Source organism: Chionomys nivalis, chromosome 9, assembly GCF_950005125.1.
Source record: "Chionomys nivalis chromosome 9, mChiNiv1.1, whole genome shotgun sequence".
In the NCBI taxonomy this organism is placed as follows: Eukaryota; Metazoa; Chordata; class Mammalia; order Rodentia; family Cricetidae; genus Chionomys; species Chionomys nivalis.
The window spans coordinates 61,026,338-61,039,476 of NC_080094.1; the positions used below are offsets into that span (position 1 = coordinate 61,026,338).

Sequence of the window (13,139 nt, forward strand, 5' to 3'; positions counted from 1 at the left end):
CTTCATACCCTGTGTAGGACCATGTTCTCTGAACTAGGTAAATGCCTTCCTTAAGATGAACACAGTCGCGGAGCAGACACAGACGGCACCCGAGTGAGGAAAGAGCAGTGCCTCTGCTCACTCACCAGGAATGGATGGGAAGCCGGGAATGCCGGAGGAAAAACAACTAACTATCCCTCGGAGGAGCCAGAGGACCCATCTGTGGCAACAGGGTCAGAGGCTCCTCAACAAAGAACAGAGTAAAACTGCAAGGCTGTCTGAGATTAGGAACTTGCTAGGATCAGGGCTTGCTCTGGGAAGGTTCTCAAAGCATCTCAAGGAGCTGGGAGAGACAGCACACGGAGGGCTTTGCTTTTCTATAGAACCTATCACTGCTAATGAGTTCTAGTGCACTAGCTATGGTTGCTCAGTTCTTCAGGGGTATGGGAAGCCTTTACAGGTACATAGGGCCTGGGAACAGGGTTAGGTTTACATATGGTTTCTTTTTTGATACTGCGAAAAACACACCCATGATTACTGACATGTGGAAAAGGTGTGGTCAGTGATGAGCGGCCTGGGGAAGCAATGTGAGTTGTGGTCACTGAGTCCCCATGATGCTGTGAATGACAGGCCTGTAGACCAGAGAAGTGAGCCAAGATAGGCTAGACAGTGTCTATAAGGAATCTGGGGCAAAGTAAATGGAGTTTGATATTCTGAAATGTACTTTTTTTTCCTGAACAGAGAGTTTTTTAGATAGAGAATACTTTTAAATATTTTATTTCCTACAATAACTATAGCAGTGGTGTGGCTACCTGGAACCATTAGTGGATTTTAGGCTGGAAGAACTGGGAACGGCCTTGCAGGGGGAAGGTGAGTGGGCCTGTGATGGAGAAAGGCAAGTGGATAAGGGGCTGTGGAGCAGGAAGACCCTAAGTGACTGGTCCTTCCTGGTGCTGGAGGAGGCAGATGACTTGGACACATTTGGTCAAAACTAAAGATCTAAAACACCAGAGAAGTAAAATCAGAGAATGAAATATATGATTTTATGTAACTTTCAGCACAAACATCACAAGGCAAAGGGTCAAGGAGAGGCACCATACCTCTTTTCTCATTTGTCTGGCCAAGTTCCCACAGGAAAGGTCATCACAAAGGCTATGTGAACCAAGTGTCTGATGAACTCTGCCCCTGTGTTCTATATTCTATCCACACGTGCTGGGATAATAAGCCATTACAGACCCCCAAGCACAGTAAGCCTTCATATTTACAAATACTCACGGGCTAATTTCCACTTGGGGTACTCTACAGTTTCATTCTGGATTCTACAGCTCTTCTAGTTCTACAAGAAAGGACAGACGCACGAACGAGCAACCTTTCCCTCCTTACGCCATGTGGTTTATTTCCCCAGGAAGGACTCCAGCTCAGCCTGAATCCACAACAGAAGGCCTGTGGCTCACCTTGTGTGGGTTTTACAGCTGCCGTGGCAGCTGGGCTCACAGGTGGGATGATGCTGTGTGATCCAGTCTTTGAAGAGACTAAGGTGATCTATCACCATTGTTCAGAATCCGCTAATGACCTAAGATATGTGTTCAACAGAGGTTGCATTCATGGTATTATTTCACCATGCAGCCTATACCCCAGGAAGGAAAACACTAAACACTGTAGCTAGCTGTGAACCCAGTGAAAGGTCCTAATGTGATGTGCACAATAGTCTCACTGCAGACCTTAAGAGGCCAGCTTCGGGCCTAAGTGGTCAACAGATCTAACCAGGAGTGCCACATCCTTCCTCACCAACACATCTCAGGGGAGTCAAGGGACATCCCTGGCAGGAGTGACTCTCAGACAGCCAGGTCCCAAGCAGATGACACCTCTGTGAGAAATGGCCTTCTAAATCTGGCATTGGGGTGTCAGAGAGCTGATGAGGTGAGTGATGAGGCCAGCCTCTCCATGCTGTGATTTATAGGGCTAGGCACCACACGACTCTTAAGAAACTGAAATGCTAAACTCAATGATTCATATTTCCCAGTATGTAAAACATGCTTATAGTCCACTCGCTGGGAATAAGTGGCAAATAAATCACCAGAGAACCAGACTCTGGCATAGATCAGACAAGAGCTGCCTTCAGAGACACAGAGAACAAAGGCGAGGTCTGCTCGGGTCCGGGAACCTCTCTACGTCTCCATACCAGTCCCTCGGCCTTGTATGCCATCTGAGCAGCCCCACATGACAGGCAACTCTGCCTCCGGCAATAGTGGTGAGTGATCAGGAGTCAGCACAACGGCCCCCCAAACTTTGAAAATGCTTATCTAGCTAGATCACAGGTGGAGCCGGGAGATAATAAGCCCTGTGCTAATTAGTTGCCACCATTATTCTGTGCCCCGGTAATTAGTGCAGAGAAATGATGCTGGGAGGCTGTACCACAAAAGGCAGAGGGATGCCTCTCCTGGCAGACACACAGTTTATCTCACATCAGTGCTTCATTGTACCCCATCCTCTCGGTCGACGGCAGGTTTTACTGAGTGGTTTGAGTGTGGACAAATTAGAGCTAATGGACCAAACCCAGCCAGCCATTTCTATTTATGTGAGTCGTGAAAACGAAGAATGGCTTTCATACGTTAAATGATTGCACAAAGTATAGAAGGTTTTTTCTTTTTCATGTAAAATGACACGAAATTCAAATCTCGGCAATTCTATATAAAGTTGACATCCAGCTGTGCCCCTTTGCTTACGTAGCCTTATCCAAACCATGACAGTGCAGTGGCTGACTTGAGGACTCTTGAGAGATCCTTTCACCCACAAAGTATAAAATATCATCTAGTCTTTTACAGGAAAAGTTTGCCAACTCCAGACGTAACCATTTCATCCCATAATTTGGCATACTCACCCTGTCTAAATGCTTGCTATGCCCTACCATTTCTAAGTACCAGAAGTGGCCTTGCCAGTGTCCACATATCTCATCGCTAGTCACGTTTCCTGTGACCATTAGCGACGTAACAGAGTGAATTCAGAGTCACTGAATCTGACTTCTAGCTGAGAAGAATCAGCAGTGGTGGAGGTGGCAAGCCTGACGGTTGATGCTAATGAGATGAAAGGGCAGTGGAATCCCATTGGAATTGACCTACACATATTCTAAGGCTTTACGGATCGGCTTTAAAAGTCACGTGAGAGGATTTCATCTAAGGTTCAGAAGTTATCAGCAAGGTTTGACAGTATTTGGGGTAAACCTAGGATCTCTCACAAACTAGCTTGCCCGTCATTTAGAGATGTTTCCTTCTGTGTCTGTCTATGAGAACTGAGGCATCCAGACAGAGGGCACAGAGTATAAGACAGAACCTCGGGTGCCTGTAGGGGTAACCATCTCATTTGTTTTCTCTTTGCCTTCTTCAGCTGTCTCTCCCCGGCTGCAGAAGGTTGGCTTGAATGGAACAGGCAGCACTCACAGTAGCAACAGGCACAAGAGCCCCAAACCAGGACACAATTGCAGTCTCAGTCCCTAAATATCTTGTGGGGGTCTCTCAGGAACTCATCTGAGGTTTGCAGACCTCAAGGGTCTAGTCAACAGGAAGCCCCTCAGGTATGCAGCAGAGGTCCGAGTTCTCAAAGCATAGGAGATGGTACTGCAAACCAGAGATAGCCACTGGAGAGAATTAATGGAAAGAAGAGAGATCCACACAGAAGGAGTAGATGTTTGTGGGAAACCTGTCACATTCAGGCTACGTTTACCAAGTATGACATTTAAGAAAACCAGTTTGAATTCGGTCCGTGACTCTGCTGTCATCCTTTTAACACATGAGCAAATCTTGAGGCAGAATAGTAACGCCTTCTTCCTTCCTCAGTTACCCTTTTGGCTAAAATGTTTAGTCTAGGAGGAATTAAGTTGCTCGAGAAAGAAATGCGAGTGGTGTGGGGTGAGAGCAGGGGGAGAGGCACCCTGCACCCGACAACACGGATCACAGCAGCCTTCCCGGCAGCCGAGTCATCCTGCTGGATGCAATAGGGCACAGATCGACGCTGTTGTAACTCAGCTCTCTGTACCATTTAGACTTGACATTCATAGCTGGTAGACGGACAGTTGGAGTTCGTCGATCCCCTTTCAGACTAACCAAAGGTAATTCAAAGCTCCTTACTGTTCAGGTTTGTCCAGCAACTTCAAGTCTTCTTCTTTGGAGGTCTCATAGTACTTGCTTATTCTAGTCAGTTCATCTTCTTGGGCTCGCTGCATCGGGAGGAGAGAAGAAGCAAACAACAACACACACAGTCAAGTGAATCGGCCTAAGACCACAGACTTGTGAGCCCACACCCTGAAGCACTGGCACCACTTGGGCCTCACCTCAAGCCTAAGAAACTACACAGGTAGGGCCTGGAAACCCCTTCCAGGTCATCCTGAGACACGTTCACGTTTGGCAGTTACTAGTAAACTGCCGTGACAAGTGAACATATGCAGACACACAGGTCGAGAGAGTTGACAGCTTGAGTCTCCTGTAGGCAGTTGTGGGCCAAGCTGCCCTTAGCTGTCTCTTCCCCAGAACTACGGTCCTACCTTCTATGGGCTTCCCATGTGATTATTAGTAGTCGCCACTTCCACTTTTTCTGATTTTAATAAGTATGTGTTGTTTACACTACTTATTTGGGCATTTAGTAACATGCTTTATAATTTACCCAACATTTCCAGTTGTGTACAGACTTCCTCTACTGGCCATATGCATACTCTTGAAACCATGGTAACAACAGAAAGCATCAGGAAGGCACCTTGCTTGATAGAGTTCTATGCCATCAATTACCATATCCTCATTTCTCAGAGGAAAACTTCCTAAGGTTTGCACTGATATGCTAGTAATGAGTTTTGGATTCAGCTTCCAGGCACTCAATAAATGCACCACTAATTTCCAATGGTCGGATACTTGTAAGTCTCTGGGTTTATTCATGAGTACTATGTGGATAGGAAGATGCAAAAGCCTCCCACTCAGTACTAACTAATTTCTTACATACATGAAGAATGTGAGAATATGTAGGGAACTGATGAACTCGTTGGGCTATACTAGATTATGGAAATTTAAGGTCCTCATGGACGTACATGTTTAACTCCTGTGAGCTGAGTGACCACAGCATGTCACAGGGCCCATGCAGTTACGTGAGAATTGCCATGGCTTAGAGAATCCAGTTCCACCCACCCTGATAGTCAATGAAGAGAGCAGATGACAACCATGATTTTCGGGTATCATCACCTCACGAGGGCCTATGGATCCCGCTCACTATTCCCACTCACAAAGATTTTGTGCATTACAGCAATGTTTCTTACACATGATTCACAACCTTCCCAAACTGTGTGACTTGACTTTCTGGGATGTGGTTTGGGTTCCATGAGAACTCACAGGTTGCTTGATCAAATTCTTACTCAATAGAAAAAAGTCAGGTAGAGTCCCACACTAATCTGGATTGTACTACAGAAACAGAATAGAACAGGACTAAGCTGTTTAAACGATTGGCCCAGCCAAGATCATCTAGTAGGCAATACAGAGCCGGACCCCAAGCTTAGGACGCCTGACATTAAAGCTAGAACACACATTTGCCATCCAGTGCTGCCCCCTGCATCTAATGGCATCAGCTCATCTGGTATGAGAATGATCACCCAAGTGGCTATTCGGGTTCCTATTCCTCAGAAGAAGATACTGGGGTGTGCCAGCATTAGTAGGAGGCTCATTTTCGTTCACTCTGTTAGCAAGCAGTAGGGCTGGGCTCTAAGGCACAGCGGAGGTCTCTGCTTCGCTGGTGACAGTGACATCTCCTAGGACAGACACTGCAGTGGGAGTTAAGAACACGATCCTCCACATGCAAACCTGCATCGCTGTGTCTGAATCGCTTCTGTGGGGTTCAGATCCTGACTACCAAAGAACACCAATGGCTCGGTCGTGTTTAGGGTAGAAAGAAAGACAAAAACTCTGTTCTATATGCATTTGACACTCACATTTTCATACAAGGCTGCCAGGGTCTCTAGGTCAACCACAGAGTCATCCACGTTAAATATGGCTGTCGAAAAGAAAAGAGAGAAAGGAGTAAGGTTTTGACTTGATCCCCACACCAATGTTCACCCCAGGCCCAGCTTTCCCACAGTATCGGCCTGCTCTTCTTACACAGGTTCTGCCTGGCAGCTTGTTTCTGTTCCCCTTCCTTTCATTCCACGGGGGTTCATTTGAAAGCAAACCCAAAATTGTCCCTATGGCCGGCCTGAGTGTTAGCCCTGCCTTATTTAATTCTTCAGGCTTTGAGTCCTTTCTGTCGTTTAATTTAGGCTCCACAGGAGAAGGGCTTGAGCTTTTAAACTAAATCAGTTTGGAGGTTGGAAGCACAATTTTAAATCTTTCTTCCCGGCTGGTAATTGAAGAGATTTAGCACTTAATGTAGAAGAATTGACTCTTGCCCATTACCAGGAAGGGAAAAAGAAGAAAAAAAGGACAGTGTTCGCAAATTAAATGAATTCAGGCATGTGATTCCAGGCACCTTTCCGTGGCCGCCGCAAACATCTTGTTTGGATTAAAAAGACACGAAAGAATAATCATTGCATCAATAGCAAGTTAAGATCATAGAAACCTCCCATGAGCCAGTACCAAGGTAAGTTTTTATTCCCATGTTTTTTTATTAGGATTCTGCCTTTGGTTCTGTATCTTAAATGGTTATTTTGCCTTTAGTTAATGTGCTTATGATTTCATCTGTGGAGGTTCCTTCCCATACATGCTAGGATACACATGTAACAGATTTTTAAAAGCTCTGATGGAATTGGCTATCCAAGTGTTTGAAATTGGCAGGGCCCACATCTTTAAATAATTATTCAAAACTAATAAGGTTTGTCCCCTCAGTGCTACCTCTCTTTCCTGACTTTACATTGTGAAATTAACCAGCGTGCTAGTAAATTTTCTCTGTGGCAGGCTAATTAATTTTATTAAACCAACCAGTGATGCTTAGAATGCCTTAAAGTTCTGCTCTCTAAGTCATTCGTTCCTTCCATTACACCAGGCTTCCCTGGAGAATGCAGAGAACGAGGTGAAGGGTAGGCTGCTTCTGAATTTTTTTTCTTCCTCCTATCATTTAGACTCATATGTATACATTCAAACATTTCAATAAAATGAGTTACCTGAGACTAGGGCACATCCCTACCCAGAACACCAAGAGGAATACTTAAAACTGCTTCGAGCCCACTTTCTCTAACTTAAACCCTCATTCACAAGTTATTTCTAGACTTGTGGATGGAGGGCAGGGGCAATTAGAAGATTACTGACAAGATTCTACCAAGGTACCAGGAAAGTCAGTGTGAACCCTGCCATCAGAAAAAAAAAATGTGATTTGGGAAAAGAATGAAAGAACTTAGTGTCTCAGGACTGGTGTATTGTTTGTGGAGATAATAGAGATTCACTAATTGGTCAGATGGACGATCTAAATGGCTGATGTTTTAAAACACAGGCAAATAGAAAAGGCCAGGAACAATGGCTCTTTTATATGAACTCCAACATGCTGCTTTAAAATTAGCTGATATGAATAAATAAGAAAAGGCATATATTTAAAGATAGATTTTAAAGGAATCTTTTAAAAAAATCATGTACCCTGAGTACTGTATCTGAGCTTGGAGCCTGAATCAAAAAAATCTCTGTCACCAAGAAAGAGAGATCTGGGTTTTTTCCACCCTGAGTAAGTGCTTGGTTTGAAAGAGTTAGTCAACTTCGACCCCAGATACATGGTTCAGTGGTTTGTATTTCTGTGTACCAGGCAGTGAAAAGAAAATATGAAGAAGGGATGGGGCCAGAAACAGGGGGGGGGGGTTCTGGAGACTTTTATTTACCCATTCATCCTCCTAGGCCCCGAGTTGATTGTGCACAAAAATCAGCTTTTCAGAAGTTGTTTTCAAGGGCCATGACTATCTAAGACAAAAGTATTGAATCTTAAGAAATTAATGTCTTAGATTGAGGGATAAAAATAATAAATGCAAAATTGGAGGTGGCAATAAACTTTAAAGGAAGTAAACTGGGCTGGCGGAATAGGTTAGTTGCATCATAGCATACATGGATTCCTGGGTCTGATCCTTAGCCTCCAAAGGAACAGGAAAAAGAAACAACAGACAAATGTCTATAAGAGGACATAACATGATCATGAAAATTTCCTGAGGGAAGTGACATGTAAGACTTAAAAAGGTCAATTTTGTGAATAACTTGGCAGGAAAATATTCCAGGGAGAGGTAACTGCAAAAGCTAGATTCTTCCGGAGTGGGACTGGGTGGGTGGGATGACGCTCATGAACAGACCTAACATTCTCCGCTCTCTGGGCTAATGTTACCGGTAGGTCGCTGGGACCTGAGGATAGCTATAAAACAGACCTGACACCCTTCACCCGTCACTGAAGATACTGAGTGAGGCCATATGTGAGGTTGCCACAGCATATAAAATAGAAGCTCATGCCAGAACTTAAGAAAGGCCTATGATGATCATGACTTCCAATATGCATTGCCATGTGTTTACAAGCTTGCTAATCTTCTCTCTCAGCCTCTAAGAAGCTGAAGACTTGCGACTACCAGGAATTCATGCTCTAAGTATAGCTTCTGGAATTCTTTGGTGTTTCAGGTGGTTTTTGCCAGGAAACCCTCTTGGATCTTCCCATCAGAATCCAATTGAGGTGTAACTCAAAAAGTTTCATTTACATGGCACATATAGACTCGGCCATCTCCACGTTTTAAAGAATACCGTGTAAAGTATCTTAAAGGAAATTTAGTACGTCCAGACCTATCGATATACCCTAATGCTTATTTCTAAGTTCAAGCCTCCCACAGGCCATCCTTAATTATAGAACCAAAGTTAGTTAGTTTGCCAGCTGTTTAAGTCATGAGTGGAATGAATGATTAAGTAATGAGTTAATCAGCTAGTTAGTTTGTCTGCTAGTTAGCTATTGGCTTGTTTCTTTGCAATGTTGGAGACTGAACCTAGCGCCTAGCGCATGCTAAGCAAATGGCCTAACAAGGAGCTATAACCAAGTTTCCTTTAACACACGCCTCAAGATTACTTGCTGTTTACAACACTTCAGTTGCCTCTCTTTCAAATTTTGAATAAAGCCCTAATTCCTTGTCTTGTTTTAAAACTCATTCCGTCCTTCGTGTACTCCTGCAGTCTCATCTCTGATTCCTCCTCCTCCATGCATCTAGGATGCAACTCCCCATCTCTTATCATACCTTGGGTTCCTCCCTTTCCACACCCTACCTACCAAGGCCCAGTACTCAGAAATTCCCTGCCCTGGAAGGACACTCTTGAATTTCAGGGTAGAGGGCCCTTGGTCTGCCATAGGACTTCACTATATTTTAAATGCAATAGAGACAGTGTAATGATAAAACATGCAGCATGCCAAGCGTGCAATAGCTTCTCTCCTGTGCTGGACTGGGAGAGCCCTGGAGTCAGGGATAGTTCCTTAGGCACCTTGACCACTCTTCCTGGGAGGAAAGAAGCACAAACCAGTGTGGTGCGCGTATGTGTGGGTGGGGGCAAGTGGGAGAGAGATGGAGGTGCTACAGGGCTCCCACAGACTGAACCTCGCTGATAAGAGGCAAGTTTCTGGATGAGGAGAGCTTTGGGTCTTGAAAATACATAGGGACACTGAGGTGAAGATAGGCAAGACTTAGACAAATCAAACATTTGAATTCAGTTTGCTTTGCTCCTTCTTAATCATTCTTTCAAAACTCTAGGTTTGTTTGATTGGGTTTCACAATCACCATGTTAAGTCACTCTCTCACTATAGGTAAACTGTAGTCCTCAATACTGAAAGACAAAAAGAATTTAATAAATGGTTTTCCAGTCATTAAGGTATGAATAAGACGGGTGCTGTTCCCATCATTCCACCTTCAGATAATTTTCTTTTTTTAAAAAAAAAAAGTCACCTTAGAATAAAAATTTCCAGTTCAAGTTAACTGGTCTATTGTTTCAGGCAGATTCCTGAACTCCATTTGTTAATCATCATTCAGTAAGGCAAACTCTTGTCAGGCAAAGACAATTTCTAAACTTACAATAAATCCCAGGGAACAGAAAATCAAACAGTGAGGGACAGTGAAAGAAGGAGATGCAGACAGGGTCACAGAACCTTCTAGAAATGGCAAGTAATTCGGCTTGCAAAGCATTAACTAAAGGGACTGAGGAGATGGGTCTGCACATGGTGGAGGATGAGACCTTGTAGAATTAGAGCCGTGTTAAAGGACCCACAAAGCACTGATGAGCACCAGGCGCTGCTGGGCAGTTCTCTGCTGAGGAACCTACTGGACGGGCCAGCATTGGGAGAGTTTAACACCTAATGCAATGATTAAGGTGTGAAAAACCTAAAGGGCACAGACAGAAAGGACAGGGAAGTGGGTGAGGCACTCTCTGGAGTTACCCTTGATTCTGGAGACTCAGGGAACTAAGAGGTGAAACCACATTGAGGCTTTAGAAGAATCCCCACGCTATCCCCATAGAAGTAGACAGAACAGATCTTTCTCCAGGGCCCATGGGTGGGTGGGTGGGATCAGAAGAAAGCGAATGCTAAAGAAAAACGAATATATAGAGTTTGGCCCTATTGACATGTTTCCAGTAAAGCCTCGTGTTAACTAGGTATACAACTATAGGTTAACTATGATTAAAATAAAATCTAAAGACGGAGGAAGCAGTCTCAAGAGATTATTTGGTTGATCCTGAGATCTTTCTATTTTTCCTTCCTATTGAACACCCACAAAAGGAAGGCTTGGTCACAGGTCTAAAACCTAAAACCTATAGGCCTCTGCGGAGAGCTGTCATACATAGACTTAATTCAGTTTCCTATTCACCAAATGTAGTCTAGGTGCTGGCGGGGGGTGGTGGTGGTGGTGGCAGGATCCGTATGTCAGAGAGTTCTTAAAATACAAAATCAATAAATGACCCAATCACTCACGCAAGCATTTATATCCAACTTAGAAGCCATTACACGAACTTAGTTAATTAGTTAAGTGATGACCACAGTCTTTGGTTACAACATCTGTGGAATTCCCTAGGATCAGACGACTTCTCCCTCCATTTTCTACTAGAAAATATGCATCCTTGACTACAGACATAGGTCAACAGTAAAGGGCTCGCCTAGCGCATGCGAGGCCACGGGATCATTCGGTAGTACCACAAAACAAGAACAACAAACAGCAAATACATGAACAAACAAACAAACAAACAAACAAACAAACACACTCCTCTCTCTTTCTCTCTGCCATTTGCCTGTCTCAAAAATAGGTGTTCAACTTTCACCTTACAAACCGAATCAAGACTGACTTCCCGCACAAGTCTCTAGCCAGCCGCAGAGCTTCGGGACAGTAATCCCGAGTAAGCATAGCTCTGGTTCCATCTGCAAAGGGCTCATTATTCCAACACTCCTGCAGACGGTGTCAGAAAGGTGAAGTGTCAAATCCACAAAGGGGAGACCCCAGCAGCTCTGGGCTACTGCCATATCAATCATGGCTGGTGGCTTTTACTTTTATCTCCCTCCCTCCTCAGTTGTACCCGCCTCACACTGTCAGTTCGGGTAGAATATTTCACCTACACCTCACAATATGTCAAAAGGAAGGAGACACACGCTGTGAAAAGCTGGTAATTTTATTGGGTTCCTTTCCCTTTAAAAAAATCCGTTCCTTGGTCAAGTCTGGTTTCTGGGCTTCTTTTTTTCGCAGGGAAATTGAGGCAAACATTTTTATGTGGTCCTCTGGTGCCTGCTCTGTGCTCCCAGGATTATATACACAAGGATCATTAGAGTGGTGTTTCGCCCATTAAGATATAATAACCGTCAGCAGGGACAAAAAGCAGGCCGGTATCACAAATTCAAACTAACAGGCACACATAAAAACTATGCGCCTGCTTGAGGCACATGCGCAGGTCAGGGTCTTACAACAGGCAAATCCCTCGCTGGCTCTACTGTTGGGGAAGGAGGAAGAACCTACATGTTCTCTCAGCCCTCCAGAGCTCTCTCTCTGAGGGTACCGTGTCTAAATCAACAGTGTGCTTACTGTTTGGAAGATATGTTATTAGGAGAAGACAGTAAAACAAGGAGAGAGACTTCTCACAAGAATGCTTGCTCTTGGGTTTTCTTTTGGTGATGCTGGAGTTTGCTCATGCTTAGAAGTACTCTATCTACTACTGAGATATGTTTCTGGCTTGGGAGATGTTCATTTTGACTGAAGAATCACCTCCACGCAAGAGCTTTGGGAGAGAGATGACACATGCCTTTCATATAGACTAGCCAAGGAAAGTCTGGTTATCCAAAGGACAGAGATGCCACGGACAGATAGGTCTGTAAAATAATTCTTATGCAGCCCACTTTATTTCTTTGAATAATCATTTGTATTACTTAAGTAGCTGACAAGACTACCTTGTCCAGGGTGGCCTGTCACAAGCACAAATGACTTAGATCTTTTATCAGCTGGAAAAGGAATGACTGACAAAGTAAGTTGCCTCTGTTAGTGAACATGGTTTTGTTGGCAGTGCTAACTGCTAAGCGACCATAAGATATAAAACTTCATCGTTTCCCCCAAATTACTCAATTTCTTTTTTAGTGATTAAGAAAAGTCACTGATGAATAAAAGAGAAAAGAATGAGAAACTGATACAGAAGAATCTGGATTTTGAAAACTCTGCATACTTCTCCCAAAAGATTGCAAAAAAAAAAAAAATTACTCTCTCAGGCTCAACCAAAGGAAAGTGAAGTATGATGGGATTTGAGGGAGGGCAGTGACAGAATCTGAGTACTGAAGAGAGGAAAAGGTCTTCTCGCAGCCTTGTCTACCAACTACAGAAGCCACCACTGTAAGGGAGGTGGGAGTCCATATGGTGAGAGGAAGGGATGGGGTAGCAGGGAGGAGTGTGGAGCCAGAGTGTGGAAGAACGATTCTGAGGTGAGACCTCCTGCCCCCTCTGGAGAGCCCCCACTGAAGAGTCTCTTTTCTTCACAGTAGCAAAATTCCTCTGGACCCTTTCCTCAGGCTGCCTTGCCCCCACCCCCAGCACAAGTCACCGTGTTTTTCCTCCCCCTGGGCACCCAGAGAGCCTGTGCAGACACAGATCCACACAGACTCTCGCTTGATGCTAATATCCAAATGAGATGCTCCAGGGCGCCCACCAGAAAGGAGCTTAAAGAAAGCTCTGTCCATAG

The 13,139-nt window shown here is 44.4% G+C and overlaps 1 protein-coding gene across 3 annotated transcripts in view; it reads right to left on the reverse strand.

Annotated features, from left to right (window-relative positions):
* Positions 1-13,139, reverse strand: part of Fmn1 (formin 1) — a 370,006-nt gene that overhangs the window by 131,181 nt on the left and 225,686 nt on the right. For all 3 annotated transcript variants that reach the window (XM_057780542.1, XM_057780541.1, XM_057780543.1), the window contains 2 exons: positions 5,942-6,003; positions 4,104-4,192 (listed from right to left, as the gene is read on the reverse strand). In XM_057780542.1, coding sequence (XP_057636525.1) covers positions 4,104-4,192; positions 5,942-6,003 — 151 coding nt within the window. The remainder of the gene's footprint in view (positions 1-4,103; positions 4,193-5,941; positions 6,004-13,139) is intronic.